At 39.2% G+C, this 21,617-nt stretch overlaps 1 protein-coding gene and 1 long non-coding RNA gene across 7 annotated transcripts in view; one reads left to right on the top strand and one right to left on the bottom strand.

The window, feature by feature from the left end:
- Positions 1–21,617, top strand: part of ROBO1 (roundabout guidance receptor 1) — a 585,029-nt gene that overhangs the window by 492,943 nt on the left and 70,469 nt on the right. For all 4 annotated transcript variants that reach the window (XM_081858408.1, XM_081858409.1, XM_081858410.1 and 1 more), the window contains 3 exons: positions 602–722; positions 1,225–1,363; positions 3,076–3,203. In XM_081858408.1, the coding sequence (XP_081714534.1) occupies positions 602–722; positions 1,225–1,363; positions 3,076–3,203 (388 nt within the window). The remainder of the gene's footprint in view (positions 1–601; positions 723–1,224; positions 1,364–3,075; positions 3,204–21,617) is intronic.
- Positions 1–21,617, bottom strand: part of LOC309340045 — a 153,019-nt gene that overhangs the window by 19,861 nt on the left and 111,541 nt on the right. For 2 of the 3 annotated variants that reach the window (XR_014155760.1, XR_014155761.1), the window contains one exon: positions 18,688–18,763. The exons of the other annotated variant lie outside the window; for it this stretch is intronic. This is a non-coding gene — a long non-coding RNA (uncharacterized lncRNA). Of the gene's footprint in view, positions 1–18,687; positions 18,764–21,617 lie in introns of those variants that run through there. 3 annotated transcript variants of the gene reach the window in all.

Raw genomic sequence — 21,617 nt, forward strand, 5'->3', positions numbered from 1 at the left:
TGGAAAATAGGGAATAAGTCTAGAAAGGTTTTTAAGTGAGCTAGATACCTCTTGAAACATCTGTCCCTCTACCCTAGAAGAAGGCTGCTAAACATGAATACACTTTTTCATCAACAATATTGTCAGTTGGGCTTTGGAAATAGAACTGTATCATATTACGGTTTCTTATTGTGGACTATTAGCTGAAGCAGTTTTATTCATAATGAAGAAGATGCAATCATTATCCTTTGGTAAAATCTGATCCCTTATTAGTATTGCTGATGGTAGCCCTCAGCTGGTCAATATACCTCTTAAACTGTGGTACCCAAACTGGACACAGTATTGAAGGTGGAGTCTGACCAAGGCAGGGTAGAGTGATACTATTGTTTCCATTGATCAGGATGCTATACTTCTCCTGAACTGTTTGGGCTGTGTTGTATAGTACAAATCACATGAAAATGGGTGGAGTGATCTTGCACAACTGTACAACACTGCCCACACTGTTCAGAGGGCACATGAACTCACAGGAGAAAAGCAAAAGTAGGTGTGTGAATTGTATTCTGCTTACACAACCGTTTGAGACTTATTATTACTATTAATTATTATTATTTTCTTGTTCTAGATCAGAGGAGGAAAGCTGATGATCACCTATACTAGGAAGAATGATGCTGGCAAATATGTCTGTGTTGGAACAAACATGGTGGGAGAAAGAGAGAGTGAAGTGGCAGAGCTCACAGTTTTAGGTATGGAAAGCTTCTTCCTTTATTAGTAGCATGATATAATGTAAAAAAATAAATACAGACTCCAAAGCTAAATATTGCCTTAAGGCTGGGTAAATGCATATTTTGATCATGCCAAAAAGGTAACATTTCCAAGTACCCTTGATTGCTCCAGCATAGACGATGGGACATTGGTCCTAGAACATTTGGTCTGTGTTTCTATCTCGCTAGCAAGGAAAAGTACAGTGGGATAATGGTAGCTAGCCAACATGTAGGCAGTTTGTCTGTAACTTGGCAGGTTTCCAACTTACGGGTACCTCTCTTACGTATGGTATTTTTGTTTTAAAATGCCCATAAAACAGGAAGGGGGATAAAGCAAATTCTCATTATCCACCCCCAAAATGTAAATGCTGCCCTTGCAGGAAAACTACTGCAACTTTCCTTTTAGAATTTGGCATGTATTGCATGTTTCATGTCCCCATCCTTTCTTTCACACTAACCTGTGCTGCCCATTTGTTTCTTTCAGAAAGACCATCATTTGTGAAGAGACCAAGTAATTTGGCAGTGACCGCAGATGACAGTGCAGAGTTTAATTGTGAAGCGCGTGGTGATCCAGTGCCAACAGTAAGGTGGCGAAAAGATGACGGAGAGCTCCCTAAAGCAAGGTGCAGCAGCAGACTTTAATAATCTTCTACAAGAAATTGTGGTTTTGGTTTACTGTGTGCTTGGAGTGAAACAATCATAATGATTCCAGAAGAGCATGCCTAATAATTGTGTGATACAAGATTGTTGTACAGTAAATTGCACACACACTCTCATCTTACAAGCTTGAACTCCACACATAATCTAGCATGCTTAAAGTTGTTTTACTAATTTCACAAGAACATTTTATTCTGTTACAAAAAACAGTGCAACCCTTGATACCTCTGTGGTTTTTATTATTGATTGAAATTTTATCTGGTATCATGTTTTGGTGAATGTGCTGTGGTCATAAAGAAAGCTTCATTATTCTCTACTCTGTAATCCCAGGACCTAAGATTTAGGTTGAAGGGCAGGTTATAAATTCTTAAGAAAATAAATTTAATTAAAGAAGCTTTAACCATTTCATCATCAGGTTTTTAATCTGTTAATCTTTAGTCTGTTTAATTAATTTCATACTCACTTAATAACATCTTTTCAAAAGGTTTTCTTGACTTTCTGAGCCAGGGAAAATATAAGGGATAGAGCAATCCTGTTAAGTGAAAAATACTTGTCTCCCACAACTTTCTGCCCTGCCCCCAAGATCATGCAAATAGTCTTGGTCAATTTTTTACTTGTCAGCTTGATATTATGTTTGAGATGTTGTGTGATCAAGTGTATTCCTAAGGGAACTCTGACATCCCTGCATTCATTGAACAGAGCGTTCAATTGGTTTCACTCTCTGCAGAGATTCTCGGTAGTAACTCCCCTTAAACACAGTGAAATGCATTTGTGCATAAAGATAGCACACTTAGGAGTTGTGAAAATTTGACACGGGACTCCTAATAGTGTCCTATGTGAACTAGGAGGTGGATGTGTGTTTCTAAAATTAGAAAATTATTCCTATTATCTCTTCATATGCTTTGAGTGTTAGTATGCCACATGCTTAGGTGATGGAGCATAGCAAGTGAGTCCATGGTTGGCTCTATAGAGCCACTGATGTGTCTGTAAAGTATGCGAGAGCGCCCCCAAACATCTGGTGCGCCAGCAGCCTCTTCACTTCTGGCCATGCCAGCTGAGGTTCCAGCTGGAGAGAGACACAAAGTGTAGACCAATCATATGGCTATAGTTGCAGCCTGAAGAATAGGCCACCTGGGAAATAACGAAAGCAGTGTATTTTGCTTGCCACTGTTAAGAAGGAAGGCTGCTCAAGGGGAGTTTCTTAGTCCTGCCTTGCCAGGCTTATTTCAGGAGGAACAGAGAACAGGACTAAGCACTTGATTGCTTCAGGAGTCAGAAACCAGGAAACTTTAAAAAGGTGGGCAGGGTACTTAAAAAATGGAATATATTAATTGACCCTTGCATATTTAATCAATTAATTTCTTTGATCAGTTTTAACCGTTTAAATATCTACTTCTTCTTCTTCTTCTTCTTCTTCTAGATGATTAATGTTCTTACATAAAAAAGGAATGGTCATATCAGCATGAGAAGAAATATTAAATATATTTCTGTATACTGTATTGGACAAAAAGGCTGAAGGCTTGTTATGGTTCTCCATTTAGCTGAAATAGAACCATTGATGCCAATGCATATACCCTTGATAGCTTACAGTTATCTTGTTGGAGAAAACAGCCCTGCTCCACTCTCATATATAGCAGTATGACTAATCAGTCTAATAGATTATTTCTCTTTGATTTAGATATGAAATCCGTGATGACCATACACTGAAAATTCGAAAAGTTATGGCAGGAGACATGGGTTCTTACACTTGTGTTGCAGAAAATATGGTTGGAAAAGCAGAAGCATCGGCAACGCTAACAGTTCAAGGTAAAATTGCTTTGAAAGACTATTGTTACTATGAGAAGGAAATAGAATTTTGTGTTTTTAACAGTGATTTTATTGGGCTCATAAATAATCACTGCAAGAGTTTGCATTGCCAAAATCTAGGAAGATTACTTATTTTATTGGTGGATTTCTACTGAACTATTACATATTAGGAAGAACTTCCTGACAGTAAGAGCTGTTCGACAGTGGAATTTGCTGCCAAGGAGTGTGGTGGAGTCTCCTTCTTTGGAGGTCTTTAAGCAGAGGCTTGACAACCATATGTCAGGAGTGCTCTGATGGTGTTTCCTGCTTGGCAGGGGGTTGGACTCGATGGCCCTTGTGGTCTCTTCCAACTCTATGATTCTATGATTTCAAATATCATTTTCTTTCTTTGTGTGAAAAGAGTTATGCTTCATCATGAAAATGGAAAATGAAGGCATTTTGTATCCCAGTTGTCTGAGAAGCATGCTGTCTGTAATGTTAATACTTTTAGAATTAAAAGGGATAAAACTTTTTCCGTTATATCCTCCTCATCATTCTAAATGATTAAGTTCAAAAAAGAGGGGGTTTTTTATTAGTGGTGTCCAGTGTATTTTATTGAATGTAGTGCAGTTGTTAGAACAGTATCTTTCATACAGCTAATGGAAACACAGGCTTTATTGATGCACTTCTACTTCTTAAAGAACACTACCTTGTTTTAGTATATCAAGCTGATTAATATAGTTATTCAGTCATTTCAAGAATTAATGTGTGAAAACAGGTCACAGATGACTGTTTCTACTGCACTGTGAAATTCTAGTGGAACTCAATGAATGAATATGTGTGAAAATCTGTCATTGGTTTTATATATACGTTCCAGATGTTGACTCTTCAGATAATCCCTTGCTTCCCTTCCTGGCTAGAAGGCAGGCAATGATGTCATACCGTTTTGCCCGTCAGTTTAATGGCTGTGATCTTCTGTCTTATTCCCGGTTCCTTGTATGATAGTCTCTAGACTTCAGTGTTTCTTAAAACTTATTTTGATATTTTTTATTTCAGTACTGTGCCTATTTGTTGTTGTTTTGCTTTGTGGTTTACACTGAGTTCATTGTTCACCTGACTGTGCATAAAAATGCATACTTTCTAGACTGGGTTTTTTATTTCTCAGGCTTTGATGTTAAATTCAACAGCTTAATGCTAGAACAATAGGTCCCATTTTAGTTGTAAGGTGGGGAAACTTTTATGAGTCATTGCAACAATTTGATTTAAGAATCTTTCTATACTTTATCTACTGTCTGCTTATTGCGGTCTGAAGTATAAGGGAGCACAGACTATGTTTCATAGCAGAGAACTATATAGTCTTTTGATTCCTGCATGTGGTTCTTTGCTTTGTAAATGAAGAAAACAGATGTGTAACAAAGCTTTACCATAAGATTACTGCCCTCAAATTTTTCCTTCATTTGCAAATATTTTCTACAAATCAATTTGAATTGATGAAGTTTTCCAGTACGAAGATCTGTTTGTCTTTTCAGGAATAGCATGCTTGGATACTTTTAAGAGTTTCCTTTGCTGAAGCATAAATTTGTAATTACATGAAGACATCTGAAATAAAAAATCTGCAAGTAGTTTGGATGCCATGAAATCCAAAAGGCATACTTAAGCGAAACATAACTTTGTATGTACATGTCTGTAGACTAGGACCAAGTGTCTCAAGTTCTGAAGTGATTTGCAATGGGGCATAAACCAGAATATTTAATTAAATCAACAACGGGGAATCTGTGACCCTTTGGATGTTGCTGGACTACAACTCCCATAATCGCTGATCACTGGAAATGCTAGCTGGAGTCAGAGTCCAGCAACAACCAGAGGGCCATTGATAATATTGGTAGGCCAGTATATCTGTGAATTTGGTTTTCAGTTTGCAAAGCTAAGGTGTGATAAAAGTAAAAAAGAATTAGAAATTTCATGTGTTGTTGTTGCTGCTGTTTTTGGAAGAGGGGGAATTGTGATTGTAGGGGACCTGAATTGTATCTCATATAGTTTTCTCCTAGGCAAGCATAAACATGTCAAAGGATGTAAAATAGGCATAAAGTTAGGAACAGCTTTAAAAACCTTTCTGCCATTAAGAGCAATGGAGCAAGTTTTGTTCTTAGAAGGGACTTGGGCAGGGCTGTAGCTAGGGGGTGGTAAGGTGGGCCCCCGCCAGGGGTACAGGCGAGGGGGGGCACAAAATTGTCTAAAAATATATCCATAAATATATCTATAAATAAAAATATTGATTAGTACGTGAGGAATTGAGTGGGGGGGGGGTTGGAGGAGAGGTGGAAAGAAAAGCTAATTTGTCTGTGGCTAGTGGGTGCAATCTGGACAGTTCTGCCAAGGGCACAAGATCACCTAGCTATGGCTCTACACCTGGGAAAACTCAGAAGGCACTCACTCGGTGGGCAAAGGGAACTGTACTGAAGTTATTTCCTGGCAGTGAAGTGATCAAAGGATCCTTGGGGGCAAACTGGACTTGGAAATGAGCATCTTACAAATCCAGTATTGTCCAACTGCAATGATCAGTGTCCTTGCTTCAAGGATTGGGTACTGGCACAGGAGAGAATTGGAATCGAGGAAGTAATACAGTGAAGCATTTTCTTCCCATTGAAAACGTGCTACCAGCAGTTTAGTACCAATGGGCAGTTTACTTGCTCACTTATTATTTCCCCCCTGAAGTCACTGCATGGGCTTATGCTAGGCTGAATGTGAACTTGCTTGAAATTTTACAAATAATTTCAAGTCAACTCTAATGACAGAGCTGTATGCTTGTCTTTAAATGGTAGTAGTTTTTTTCTTATTTGCCATGAACAGTTCTCTAGTTTCTCTTGCTATATAAATTCAAAGAGTTATAATCATTTTGGACCTAGTTCCTTTCCAAGTAAATTTCTATACTGAAGAAGAAAATGATTGTATCTTGTTATATGAAGGATAGAAAATGGATTTTTAACTTTAATCTATTTGCCAAGCAATCAGTGGTTATCTAAAAAAAAACCCAAGCCATTAAAAAAATCTTAACCCACTCGTTTGTTTTTGTCTTGATAACACATAAAAGGTATCTAAATCCATTATCTTTTCTTAGAATTAGTTTTTGTGTGGACAGTCTACAATTTTCAGTATGCATTGCAATTTCTTATTAAGGGAAAGGTCTCTTGCTGAATGTTACAAATGGCGTCTTCTCTGTTTAGAACAGGTTTATGTGTTCATTTGATGAACTGCTGTTCCACTCTGGATTATAACAGAGTACTGATCTTGATTTTATAGATCCAATATAAAGTCCACCAAAATGTTTTGGCATGGCAGCTTCCCCACAAAATGGTTGTAAAATGTAGCACGGCTTAGTACATGGGTTCTCTGCAGTACATAGAGAGTCTCCACTCCTCCAACTCAAGGTTTATGGAAGCAGATGGTACTTACATGAAGAATCTGAAAAATGTGGAGAACCCCTGTGTTAAACAGTTCTACAAGCCACAACCTCTATAAAGAGAAACAGCCATATGGAAGCATTTTTCAGTGGTTTCACCTTTCAAGGTTTCATATTTTAATCTGCCTTCAGAGGGAATGTAGAGCAAAAGACTACCCAGCTAGACCCAAGCAAATCCACCACAAACTGGAATGAGAGCTTATTCAAGTGTTCACGTGATACATTTCTCAGTGAAGCTTATATTATACACGGGTAACCCCCCCCCCAAAAAAAAAAAATTACCTGCAAATGCATAATTAACTTGTTGGAGAAACAGGCAGTGTAGCCCATTTTTCCAATATGCTTCCCTTCCATAAAGAGGCTGTGCTTGCTTACAGCGTTGGGTCATAAGCCATAGTTAGTCAAAATAGCCTATGCAGGAACTGTGTGCTGGTGCATGTAGCTCAAGCAGTCCCAACTTTGCTCCTCCATTTCTAGAGTGAGGAAATAAACCACAGAGGAGCTCACTGAAAGTTAAATGTGCAAACCAGCACACATAAGAACACCAAGAAAGCCTTGCCTGATCCTGAGATCCTGATCCAGGATCCTGTTCTCACAGTGACCAACCACATATGCCTCTGAGAAGCTTGCAAGCAGTCGAGAGTACAATATCACTCTCTGCATTTGTGATTCCCAGCAACTGAAATACAGAGGCATATTGCCTCTTACATTGGTTTCTGTTATGTGTGCAGGCGTGGTTGCTCGAGAGCAAACAGGCAAGACTCCCCGTTGGTCTTTTCAAGGCTTTATTATCTGTCCAAAACGTTCACAATGCAAATTGACTCAATTCCATGTCTGCTCAGTCGCTAGCAGAATCTGGGAGTGGGCGGTCCTTAAACTCCCCCCACCAGAGTAGTCTTTTGACCCCCACCCTACGCCTCCCCTCTCTGCGCATAAACTGACTGTGCCAAGAGGGCATGGGCAGAGGGGGACCTGCCTTCCCCCTGCTTTGTTCATGCGCGGTGCTGTGTCTCTCCCTTGCATCCTCCGAGCCCTGCACCCCTTGCCCACTGGAGGCGGGGCTTCCCTCCTCCACGGAGGAAGTGCTGCTTCTCACGATCTTTGGAGGCTCCCTGTAACCCAACTTCCACCTCTCGCCTCTGAGCTGATGGCAGTTCCATGGCAGTATCTCTGACAATAAGCCACAAGCTGAAGATAAGGTTTGTTCTTGGATTACTACTACCACTTGTGGCTTCATGGAATGGCAGTGCTGGATAGGACCCAGAGGGTCATCTAATCCAACCCCCTGCAATGCAGGGATCTTTTTGCCAAATGTGGGGTTCAAACCCACGACACTGAGATCAAGAGTTTCATGCTCTGGCCACTGGGCTATCGGTCAGGTGTGAGTTACAGAAACACACCAGGAGTGCTGATTTGCATGTAATGCTAAGCCAGCCACTTCACAGTTGCCACTCTAGAAAAAAAAAGGGAGGGGGAGTATGTTATGCACAGGGAAACAAGTAAAAAATAAATTTCCTACATAGACATGAAGATGGTATAATTGCACAGTAACTGTACCACATGCTTTTTCTGAGTGCTTGAACTGATAGTCACTGCAGAATCCTGCATTAGACATGTGACCCAAATGAAATTAAACTCAAGGGATGAGGTTTCAGGCAATATTTCAAAGAAGCATATTAATTAAGAACTTGCAAGGTATATCAGTTCTGTGTTCCCTCCCCAATATTATTAGCTCTGCCTTCTCTGTAAGGAAAGGTGTGCTGGCCTTTTGATTCTGCTTTTCTTTCCCCCCTTAACTCTCACAATGCCTAAATTCCACTTGTGTAAGCTCCAAATGAAATGGATATCTATTCCCCATATGCTACTACAGCACCTTGATTTTCTCTTCCTATATATCTGTTTTAATGTGTTTAGGATTACAGTAGATATTTATCTTCTTCAAATTCCATGGAGGTTTATATTTTATTAGCTAGAAGTCACTTTCCCATCTAATAATCACCATTAAACTCCATACGTATTCCTTTGATGGGAAAGATCAAGAGCTTATGTATTACATACACACACTACTTTGCAAATTTCAACTAATTACACAGAACATTTGCATCTTGAATTGCTTGTAGAGACAGAAGTTGCCAAGGAGCAGTTTCAAACTCAGTAGGTGGAGAACTGTTTGTTAACTAGATGTGAGTTCAAAGATATGGGACATTTCAGCTCACATTCTTCCCATTGCTTTTCTGTGATTCAATTTTCAATAAACAATTTGTAATAAAAGTTTTCATATGCAGAAATCAGTGAACTGCTTAATTAGCGTCTGCCTTATTCTTTCTTGATAGAACTGCTTCATTGAGGAGAAAATGGAATGGGCTTTTATTTGTATGATTTTGAATTCATTTTATTTTATTAAAAACACTTTGCTCTTTCTGCCATAGCCAAGAAGATTTGCCAAATAAGATTTGCATTAAAAACTTCAATTACAATATGGTTATTGAAAACTGAATCAGAGACAAGAGATTAAAAGAATGTGAGATGAAATGCATCCCTGACTACTACCTCAAAGCACATGGTCCAAGAGAGTTTTGACAAGCCATAGTCTACAAACTCTTTCCAAAAGGATGGATCTTTTGCATCTATGAGGAAGACAGAGTTTCATAAGTTGCTTACACACATTTCTTTTATTTTGTGTTGTTTAACAAAATTTATGTATCACTTACTCAACAGAAAATCTATAAGTGGCTGACAAAAATACAAATTTTAAAACAAAAAGCAAATGTAAGTTGACATTTTTCTTTCAAAATATAAATAAAATTAGCAATTTTAAAACAATTATACTTAATAAAATTGATGTTATGGTTACATGACCAGAAAGGCTTGCCAAAACAAAAAAGTTCCTGTAAAGTTCAAAAACTTATTACTATACTTAATTTATTTACATTACTGGTTGCTTTATAAATTGGCAGCCTTTCTATGCCATTTGCCAAGTTGTCTTTATTGCCAACGTGTCGGTTTTTTTGTAACCTAAAAAGGCAGTCAGTGGAGGCAGGTGGCGGCTAGCTGAGGGCCCCACCAACTTCAATTTGCCCTCAGCCAGCCCCTACCTGCCTACCTTCCTGTTTACTTCCAGCCCAAGGGTAGAACTGCCTATCAGCTTCCTCCTCCATAATCTCAGGGTTGCCCTCTTAGAACTTAGCAGGCAAGAGCAAAGGGATAAAACACAAATTAGTTGGCTGCTCCTGTAAGTGGCTATGGATCAGTCTGACCATAGTCTCCCTGCCTTCTGCACTACCAGTCGCAATGGGCACCAGGCGGTACTGTATCTTAAGTGTCACGTTGCGACTTGAAAAGCATATTAAACTTAACAACTGATGTCCTTGTACGTTTTACTGTAGTTCAGGGTAACTTCTTGGGATACTGATAAAATCACTAACATGGACTCTTTGTGAGGCCTTCCACACAAGATTTCTCACCTACATTAATTTTCTTATAATGTTGCATTTTTGTCCACCTCTTTAGGGTGCAAGTTCTTTTCAAGCCAGCTGGCTTCAGTCATAATTACACTTAGAAAAAGAAACTCCTAAGGGTGAAAAAAGTCCCAAAGGTATAACTTTCAAGCAAATGAGATCTTTCACAAAGAGATTTTCCACATGGAAACTATTAACACCTATTTAACACAATTAAAGCATTATTTTCCAAAATGGCTTAACAGATTGGGGCTGTTGGATGACTACTGCAGAAAACTCCAAAGGTTCATATTTTAACTCATTCAGGTCAGAAACCACAATGTTGTTGTAGTAGTAATCTACTATAATGTTGTAGCAGTTAAAACTGTACCATGGAGAGAATCCCCAAAGAAAAGCTCTAAATTTAAACACCCACCTCTAGAAAGCTAGTATGTATTTATTTACAGGCAATCCACTGGTGTAGGACTGTGATTTGGAAGGCTGCAACTGTGATAGTCACTAGAAACTGTCACAAACAAGATCTGTTTTGTGATGAGCCTGTTGACGACTCTTAATGACTGCAATAGGTCTTGCAGGAAAAAGCAAGGGGTGAGAAGGTGAAAAATGGCTTTGTCATGTATAACAGGCTCATCACAGCTATCTGCCAATCACCCAATCCCACCACCCCTCTGAGTAATACCCCTCCCCACCTTCTCACTATATAGAAGGGTCTGGTGACTTCAGTTTCAGTGTATCTGAAGAAGTGTGCATGCACACGAAAGCTCATACCAAGAACTAACTTAGTTGGTCTTTAAGGTGCTACTGGAATGAATTTTTTTATTTTGTTTTGACTATGGCAGACCAACACGGCTACCTATCTGTAACAAGACCTGTTTTGGGTTTTTGTTTTGTTTAAAAAGGCATTTTAATAACATACCTTCCCACTCAATACATTGCCAACTGCTCTTGAGTTTGAAATCTGGAGTGGTATATGAAGGGCTGCTCAAAGCAAACATACTCCAAAGTCCTGATGGGCATGCAGAATTCCTGATATTTACCTAACTGAGCACTGTGTATTGCAAACTAACGTCATACAAGCACCATGTGTATATGGATCACCTTTGTGTGAAATGCCACTGCAATACTCTTCTGAAAGCTCTGTCCCCTCCTTTTTTAATTAAACGACATCCCTCTCGGGTTCCAATGGAAGCAGATGAGACAGCCCTTGGTGACAGATATATTCCATACCACACACTGGCTTCAAAATTTGGCACTTCTTTACAGAAAAATAAATGATGCAAAATACCTTTTTGGTTGTGCATCTTAAAGGAAGAACCATTTTACCTTAAATGACTGCTACAAACCATGACAGTATTTTAGATTTCTATCAATGATCTTAGAAGTCTGGCAGCTCCCTCCCTCTTACAAGCAAACTGATAAAAATCTTTAAAACTAATGAAATAGAAAGGTAATTTTATGAGCTCAGATTGATGAATAGAGAACAATTGGAAGCTGGTGTGTTTATGAAGACTTATGGAGGATTCAAAAGCCCCCAAAGGAGCTATTTTTCTATTAAGTGTAGAGTACAATAGATTATTTTTCCTGCGGTTGCTAAAAATTCAATAAAAGAATTAATATTGAGTAGTTGATCAATGTTTTGTAACACAATTTGTAAATACATTGAAGCTGTTAAAAGCTTTCACTGATAAATAGCATCAGCACATTGAAGTAGATCTTCATGCAATGTCTTACATAAATGTGTGGGTGTTTTAATTACAAACATGGCTCCTTTGACACAGCTCAGAATTGGTTTTTCTTTTCTTTCTTTTTTTGTTCTCAGATGGTCATAATTATTTGTCTTGGAAAGACCACTAAACCTGAGGAAGCTTCCTCTTAGCACTCTCCTTGATAAAGGGAAGAATGGCTGTCATCAGAGAGGCTAGTACAGGTTTTCACCCTGATCCAAGATTTCTGTGTAAGGTGTAGACCAGGGATATGTAGCCTTTTTGGAAACCTAATTGTTGTGGACACTACAAAATAACAATTTCGCTTAAGAAAACCCAGTAGTACTCAGAATCAACCCCTCCCCACCACAATAGAAAAAGTTCACATACACACTAAAAACAAATAAAATAGATTAAGAAACAGGCAATACAGCTTTAAAATAGGCAACACAGAGACCCTCCCCAAAACATCAGAAAAGCCAAATTCCTCTATTCGTATTTTTTTTAACTGGCACTAGGCCTTTGCAGGCAACAAGTAGAAATATCCAAATACGCTACAGTGCCCACAGGTAGTACACCTGAGCTCCTCAGTTGTAGATACTGGTAATCTCTTCCTAGAATGCATAAGATTGCCTCTGTAGGGAATCCACTGCTACAGAGGACCTGAGAAATGGAGTTCCAAATGTTTCCCATCTTAATCAGCCTAGATTAAACATATTGGGAATTGTATTTCCTAGGGCTTCTGGTGGCAGTCTTCACTATGCTGGGAGGAAACATACCAGCATCTAAACAAGTGCTCTTGGAGGCTGAGAGAAGCCCACAACAGCTTTCACTGAAGATATCCCAGTTTCTCCAGTTTGGCTGCAGTGTAGGGATGGGTGAATCTCTCCATTTTGGTTTTTCTCTATTTACGTGCTGAAGGGGAGGGGCAGATGGAGAAATCTGTATAATGAATGATTTGTATAATATTTCTGCTTCAATAATTGCTGATTTTTGTGTAGGGATGTATTTTTATTGTTGTGACCTGTCCTGAGATCATTCTGAGGCTGAAGGATAGGACCTAAGCGTTCCAAGTAGAAATGAAAAGTACATTTATAATAGTGCAGAGCTAATGGTAGTTACCCACAGTGTCACAAACATGAAACATGCCAGGTTTTCAAGAGCATCACATACACATTGATCAACATGAACATTAAGGTTCTGTAGTAGCAAGACTGGTCACTGTTTCTACAGTGTCTAAAGCACAGTTTGCACCAAACAAATGTGAATAATAACCCTAATAACGATAAAGCTACATATATTTTTGCTCTATCCTTATAGAGAAACAATAAAAAATTCTTATGCAGTATGTTAACTTTCCAGATAATGATGGTTTCATAAGTTCTGGCCCTGCCAGTGCATACTGAATACTCCAGTAAGTTTGTGGTTCATCTTTACTTGAAAAGAAAGATGAAACAACTTGCAGTAGTCTGCCATATGTGAGCTTCTGAATGCAAAGCTCCCTAGTCCACATTTCTTTTGAAACTGTATCTGTTTCAGCCTATGGTGATCATTCTTAAGTATCACCAGGACTACTAAAGGTCAAAAATCATTTCACTCTAATGATTTATTGAATACGCTTGATTTCATTGTTTGGTAGCCATTGATCAATGAATTATTGCTGGTCTTGCCCACAGATTTAATTTATTATCTATAGCTTTCCTTGAAATTTTACATTTCAGACTACAGTTTGTATGTTTTTTGTCAAGGAACAAAGAATGTATTTACTGCAAGGGGCACAGCTATGTAAAAAAGTATGCTGTAGACCAATGGTTCCCAAACTCCCAACCCCCGCCCAGGACCACATGAAAATTGGTGATAGTTTAGGTGCATTTTGTAATGATTTTTCTGCCTGTTATAGCCATTGTAACATGCTGTGCTAGATGCTGTATGATTTTAATTGTATTTTAACTGATTCTTTTATTTCTTATATTGTATTGCATTTTGAATTCCATCCTATGCAAAATAAAATAAGCAATGAAGATACATTTAAAATCCAATGTGAAATTAAAAAACAACAACTGAATAACCAAAACAGACAATACACATGAAGAGAAAAACAATAACAGAATAATATAAAAAATTCAATGTGAATATTTAATGGACAATCTGAATGAAGCTCCACAGACCACATTTTGGGAACCCCTGCTTTGGACTCAAAAGCCTTGAACTCTTAAAACTCATTATTTTTCTCTGTAATCTTTGCACACCTTAATCTGTACTCAGTTGCAGCACAGTGAGCTTTGTTGGAAACCCCAGTACTAACTGTGAATTGTTCACTTCAGATTCTTTATCCACCATAACCTAGATATACAAGTGATTCACTGAATTGTAGCCAGTGTTTTTTAGAAACATGTAATTCCTTGAAACTTTTTAAAATTATGTTTCACCCTGGAATACTTCTCCCTGTCCCCAGCAAGGTGGCACTCCATAGATCAATGTTTAGGAGATCGGTATTTGTAATGGTGTAGCCCTGGGGTTATCAACCCAGGACCTGAGAGTGTCATGGCCTTTGGAAATACATTAATTAACTTCTCCAGGGGGCCCTAAACTCTGGACTTTTTTAAAAAAAGTCTCTGGTTCTGGAAAGTTATGAAGCAATATGTGCAAGTAACCTAAGAGATTACTGTTAATTCAGCCAGTCTAAACTGCTCCCAGCTATCAGTGCTTTTAGCCAGTGAGTATAACTTTGTTGCACACCAGGCAATGGGAATCCCTGGGGTCCAAAAGAGATATTTCTCCCTTCCACTGAGTGCATTATATCTTCTTTTTCTGTCTTCACTCTTTTCTAGAAATCCATGGAATCTCCATAGTTTGCCCTCCTTTCCCCCCTAGCAACCAGGAAGCACCTTCCCTATGATTCATGTCTGAGACCAAGTACGCCCTAGAAGTTAATTTCTATTAACAGTACTACACAATAAGGGTGGGTGTTAAACAAGCCCATCCAAAATGGCAACTGCAAAATGTGGAAACTTTGCAAAAAGTCCCCTACTGTGCAGAAGCTGGTGTCCAGGCACTTATTCACTGTACATTTAGCATACAGTACAGCAGTATACATGTCTACTTCAGAAGTAAGCTGTATATGTTTAATGGAGCTTAAGTAAAGGTAAATGTACCCCTGCCCGTACGGGCCAGTCTTGCCAGACTCTAGGGTTGTGCGCTCATCTCACTCTATAGGCCGGGAGCCAGTGCTGTCTGCAGACATTTCCGGGTCACGTGGCCAGCGTGACAAGCTGCATCTGGCGAGCCAGCACAGCACACGGAACGCCGTTTACCTTCCCGCTGGTAAGCGGTCCCTACTTATCTACTTGCACCCGGAGGTGCTTTCGAACTGCTAGGTTGGCATGCGCTGGGACCGAATGACAGGAGCGCACCCCGCCACGGGGATTCGAACCACCGACTATGCGATCGGCAAGTCCTAGGCGCTGAGTTTTTACCCACAGCGCCATCCGCGTCCCTTTTAATGGGGCTTACTCGCAGGTATATGGGTATAGGATGGTAGGCTTAGGCCAGGCATGGCCAAATTTGGCCCTCCAGTTGTTTTGGGACTACAACTCCCATCATCCCTAGCTAACAGGACCAGTGGTCAGGGATGATGGGAATTGTAGTCCCAAAACAGCTGGAGGGCCAAGTTTGGCCATGCCTGGCTTAGGCTTTGGTTTATGGCTGGTTTGGGGGAAAACAGGGTTATTGTGCCTGTAACAGCCATATAATCTACAATCGGGATCAGCAAGATATACTGTGGTTGACTTCCAATGGTAAACATTAGATGTTCTGGCGGGGGATGGGGTAGAGGCGAGAATTAGCAATGACTGTCTTCCCTTTAATTTTGTGTTAGGCCATGCCCCCACGGCAGCCTTGTTGTGCTATTCCAGGCTCCTCATTTAAAACATTTTGTGACTAGCACCTACAGCCTCCTATCAAAAATTGAAATGCTCCAGCTAGTCTACAGAGTTTGGTGACCCCTGGTATAGCCTGTTACTACAGTATAGGATTGAATTACATTCACTGCTGATGCTCATCATATTCAAGGATTGGTATTTTAAAGAATGTACATCAATACTAAAAAACAAAAAACAAAACCCACTTGCACAGTTCCAAAAATGTAACTATTTATTAAAGTCTAAACATAGTCATTGTGATTTATGGGTGTACGAGATTTGAGAAATGAGTGGATCCCTTGAAATTCACAGTACTAATTCCAGCTGAGCTCAGAAGAATTGTAGGAGGCAATAATATATCCCTATGTTGACTACTTTGAATTCCTGAGGACACCACACCCTTGTTCGTAAGTGAATCTTTGCAACTCATTACTGAGTAAGTGTACTGAGATCATAGCCGAAGAGTAGAATTATGGAGGCATTTGTGCCATAGAATTATACAAATAACATTGTGAAAGGCCTAATGGTAAGATACCATATAATTATGTGTTAATTTAAAAGCCCAAATTTGAAGGCAAAGATAAAGCTGATTAAATTTTAATGGAAACTGAATTTAATTTTTTTTTTTTAAAAAAATTTAAAAATAAAAATAATAAATACTGTAGCAATAATAGGGAAACATTTATACAATAATTGATCATTTATAACTTGCAACAATAGTTCTGAAGTGTTAATTTATCTTTTTGTAAGAGGATAAGCAAGTTTTACTATTAACATTTCCTAAATAAACATATATTTCATATGAATATCCATTTTGCAATGAATGTATGGATTTTAGTTCCTATTCTAGATACTTATGCTATTTTGCAGGATAGCACATATTGTAATAAAAAATGAAAGCTATGACACATTCAGATATACCCTGAGAAGCTGACCAAGCTCTGAAGTCTGACTCTGTTCTTAATTGCAAGGCTTTTTTTATAAAAGGAGACTAAATGCAATGGAATCTGAAGTCTACATACACTTCTTTTGGGGGAAAATGGAGAATGAACTATTTAGAAACTAGACGTTGCATACAGTTAGGAAAAACTATATCAAATATGGTAGTCACTTTTCTAAAATCTGAAAGAATTATTGCACATTTAGATGGCATGGGCATACATATTTTGCCTCAGGAAACTTAAAGAGCCATCTTATTTAAGGTTTCTGAATAAATGTTGCACTAATATTAGGGGGAAGATGTAGATTAATAGATACTGCCTTCTGTGGGGAAAGGAAATTGTCAATTGTCTGGTTTATCCAGTACTATATGGTCTTTTCTCTCTGCTGTGTGGAGGGCCTGAAAATGTGAGAAATGGGTCATTGAAAGGACACAACCACCACCACCCTCAAGGAAGGAAGGAATGTAAAAATAACTGTTGTGCACAAAAAAGGCATACAGTCTGAGTTCACACACATTTGCTCAGAAAAGCAAAAATATGTTTGCTGAAAAGCCCCCCCCCCCCCATTACTTGGCCAGTTGCTAGATCTTTTTGAGCGTTGTTTGTTTGTGAAGTGGTTTCAGTATGTAGAAGTAAAAATTTTCCCTTTTCCCAGTGGCTGCCATTTTATACAAATGCACCTTAGAACACTGTTATACGACAATGTCCCCTTGTTCTAGAATCATGTAGGAGGAATAGTATTGGCCTTATCCTACCACAGTAGCAAAATTAGTGGTGGAAGGCCAAAGCAGAGGCAAACAATGGAAGCGGTAGACTTATCTTGCCCTCCTTCCTCCACATCCTAAAATTCAAGTGAAAGATCATATTCAGCATAATCCTAGTTATAATCTTGTCCCACTATGTTCAATGGGACTTAGTAAATAACACAATTTTGCTGATCACAAACTCTCCCTTCCCTAAGTGAGTGGAGTCTTGCCTATAATGTCATGCTGAGGTCTGGAAGCGGTACGTTGCTGCTGTAAGCCCAACCCAATTGTAAGACAGGCCACTATCTTCGTCGGAGCTTTACTGAGCTGCACATGAGTGGCAAAGAAACTTGTAAACCAATTATATGTCTCAGTGCTTTGCAATCCCTTTTATGGCTCAGCATGAGTCAGATTTCCCTTGAACTTCTCCACAAACTCTGTAAGGATGGTGGGGATTTCTCTTGACTCTGAGCTGTGGATATCCTTGGAATGCAGTTAAACATATTGCTGATTTTCAGCCTCTCTGTGGCTCAGTATGAATTGGAGAGATTCTCCACACCCTTCTCCAGAGCCTGAAGGGAATACAGTGGTACCTCGGGTTACAGACACTTCAAGTTACAGACGCTTCAGGTTACAGACTCCACTAGCCCAGAAATAGTACCTCGGGTTAAGAACTTTGCTTCAGGATTAGAACAGAAATTGTGCAGTGGCGGCACAGCAGCAGCAGGAGGCCCCATTAGCTAAAGTGGTACCTCAGGTTAAGAACAGTTTCAGGTTAAGAACGGACCTCCAGAATGAATTAAGTTCTTAATCCGAGGTACCACTGTAAGGGTGAGACAATCCAAAGGGTTCATTAAACTGGTTACAAAACATATTCCTTTCTCAGTGTCTCTTGTCATGATGTGTTCCAGGGAGTATCAGCAAAACAAAATACCAAGGGCTGACTCGTACCAACTTGGCATTTTTAGATCCTGGATTACTTCCACATAAATGTGCACAGGATGACACTATTTAAGTAAGGGAGAAGGAGAATGGAGGGGATAAGAATCCTAGCAAGAAATGGTACTAAAGTGTGCAGGCAAACAGCCCAGCTACTTGTAACTTCAATAGCCCACCACCTTCAGGAAAACAGATGTCCAATGGGTTTTATGTTTGCCACCTTTGATGGGATATAAATTTAGTAAATAAGCAACATTTGGTTGTTAGTCAACAAAATATCAACAGTGCCAGAAATTCACTCTCCTTGTCTCATCCAACTCATCCATTCTCCTGCTGTCACCTTGGTGTTAAAATTAGTGCATATGAGTTGACAATGAAGAGTCATGCTTCTCCCCAGCCCCACTTCTCCAGCTGCTGCACAAAGAAAACATTGTCAAGCTTGGCAAACGAGGGCAAGATTTTACTTAGTTTTATTGTCAACGGCTTCCTTCAGAGGGGGAAGGCCAGATAATTGCCTCCTGTAACCCTGCCTAATTCTTGTGGGTCATTTTGGCATGGTGGAATTGTTTTTTCCACATTCAGGCACTTTCACAAATTCCTTACATATGAACTGAGGGGAAATTTCACATTGCAGTAAATACTAAAACCATTAAATCATCAGTATACAAATCTTCCTTCAGTTGTAGCAAAGTAAAGCAGATTTTGGGGTAGTGATGGTTGCCTCCCCCCGGAAAAAAAACTATTTAATTATTTAAGTCATCAATAGACCTCTTACTAACAGTAGAACTTGAAGTGCTATATATTTTTTAAAATATATATATTAAACACAATCTCAATCATTTTAAGGAGGAAATTTGTGTACATAGAAACATAAGACAGCACAATATCCATATACATGATAATGATATCAATAACCAGACTTTTATGTTATTTCAATATTGTGTTTCCAGAAGCTCAGAGCAGTGGTCTCGAACCCAAACCACAAAAACTAAATTAATATGCTATTGAAAACTACTGCCTAGGAATCATAGAAATGTAGAGTCATCTAGTCCAATCTCCTGCAATGCAGGAATCTTTTAAAGAGCGTTAGACAAATTCATAGAGGAGAGGGCTATCAGTGACTACTAGCCATGGTGGTGGTGACAATGCTTCTGAATTGATGGAAACTGCAGGAAGGGAAACAGTGCTTCTGTGCTCATGCTCTGCTCCTAGTTTTCCCACAGGCATATAGTTGGCCACTGTGAGAACAGGATGCTGAACTCAATGGGCCACTGGGCTGATCCAGCAAGCTCTTCTCATGTTCTTATGCTACTTGTACTGTCTAATGTTTACTTGAGCACAAACCCATTCCCCCCTGGACTAATGAATTTTGGCAGATGGAATTTTATTACTCTTCTTAGTGCATTTTATTGGAGACTAGCATACTGCAGGTGTTTACCAGCTAATTATGGAAGTGTACTCATGCTTAACAGTAGTTAATTTTACTCTATTTAAAAGGCTAAAACAAAAATAAGAGCACCATAGGGCTTGAGATATGCAGAACATCCCTTAAAAACCTTAATGCTAGACATTTACTACTTATGACTCAAATGTTACATTAATTATTCTGCACTCGAATTAGTCACTGAAATAATAAGATGGCTGTGTAAAAATGTATGCCATTAGTTTTTTATGTTTATATAATGCATAATATGTATGTGTGTATATATACATTTTCTGTAGTGACATTAGCATTCTTTGTAAACTTGCTTATAAGTTTGCAGTAAGATTTTGAAGCAGTTTTGTTTGGGGTAACCTGGTGCGAAAAGAGATTTTAAGCTCAGCCTTGCTTACTGGGCAAGGCTTACTCAGCACACCAACTCTGGGAGTGCTCTGTCTGTCTCCTCCACCAGCTGCCTTACAGTGAAGTGATTCCAGGGGTTTGGCTATATACAATTTGTCTGTATACACATAACCCTTGGAACCAAACCCCAACAAAAGATGAGGCATTACTTTACCCAGCTTCCCACCACCACCCTGCCCTTGAATTAATCAGTAGCTGTCAAAAAACGTACTGTACATAGATATTTAAATATCATGTGTTTCCATGGGAGCTCATGGAACCCTGACTTTTTTTGTGTGATGAGCATGGTAGCAAGCCACAAGTTTGCCTCTGCCCCCACATGACATGGAAAGCATATTGCATGAAATATACCGTATTTTTTGCACCATAACACTCACTTTTTTCCTCCTAGAAAGTAAGGGGAAATGTCTGTGTGTGTTATGGAGCGAATGCCTGCGGGTGGCGGGGGGGATCTGCTGCAGTCGTGAGCAGAGGATCCATGGTTCCCCTTCCTTCCCTCCTCCGTGGTTACAAAGCATGGATCCACATGGATCCTCAGGATTTTTGCATTGGGCTACTCCAAACTCACTGTCAGATCACATGTCTGTGGCCACAGCATGAACCACAAAAATCATATATCCACTATTTCGTTTAGAATATTTTTTTTCTTGTTTTCCTCCTCTAAAAACTAGGTGCGTGTTATGGTCAGGAGCGTGTTATAGAGCGAAAAATACGGTAATCAATGAAAATGAAGGCCTCACCCATACATAAGGCAGAAAGGGCAGTATTCATATCAAGTAATAAAACATTAAATACAAATTCCAAAACAACAACTAAAAGGAAAAATAGTTCAAAAGGTTCTTTAAAAGGTATGGTGGATAAAAGCATCTTTGCCTGGTATCGGAAAGGGAAAGTCCTTAGGCACTACCGTAGGTGAGTCTCCTTGGGGTACCACATTTGAAAATGCTGTCACCCTTGTCTTCACCTGCCTGGCTTCAGATGGTGGGGGCAATCAGAGGAGGCTGTTATCAGATGAACACATTACACTGGCAGCTAAATGCAGGAGCAGGTATTCCTGTAGTTGCAAGGGCCCCAAGTCATATAGACCTGGTACAGAGGTCACATGTGAACTATGCTGTCAGTGACCACACTCCCCCCATTGATTAACAAAGGCATACATATTTACAATTTTCTGTCACCAAATTAAGGAAGACCACACTCCTTCCTATCCTCCTAAAAAGGTTTGAGTGCCCACATACATTGGATAGGTTCCTTTGTACACTGCTACCCTACAACTGAAATTTATGACAGGCAAGAGCATTCTCTTTCTTCCTCATAGATTGTGGGCATACTTGTTTAGAATTTTCTGTTATTAAATTAAGGAAGATCTCTGTTTTCCTTATCAATAAATGAAACACAGTCTGCAAGTTTTTTAAAAAATGTATT

The sequence above is a fragment of the Podarcis erhardii genome (assembly GCF_964252035.2).
Source record: "Podarcis erhardii genome assembly, chromosome: 4".
NCBI lineage: Eukaryota > Metazoa > Chordata > Lepidosauria > Squamata > Lacertidae > Podarcis > Podarcis erhardii.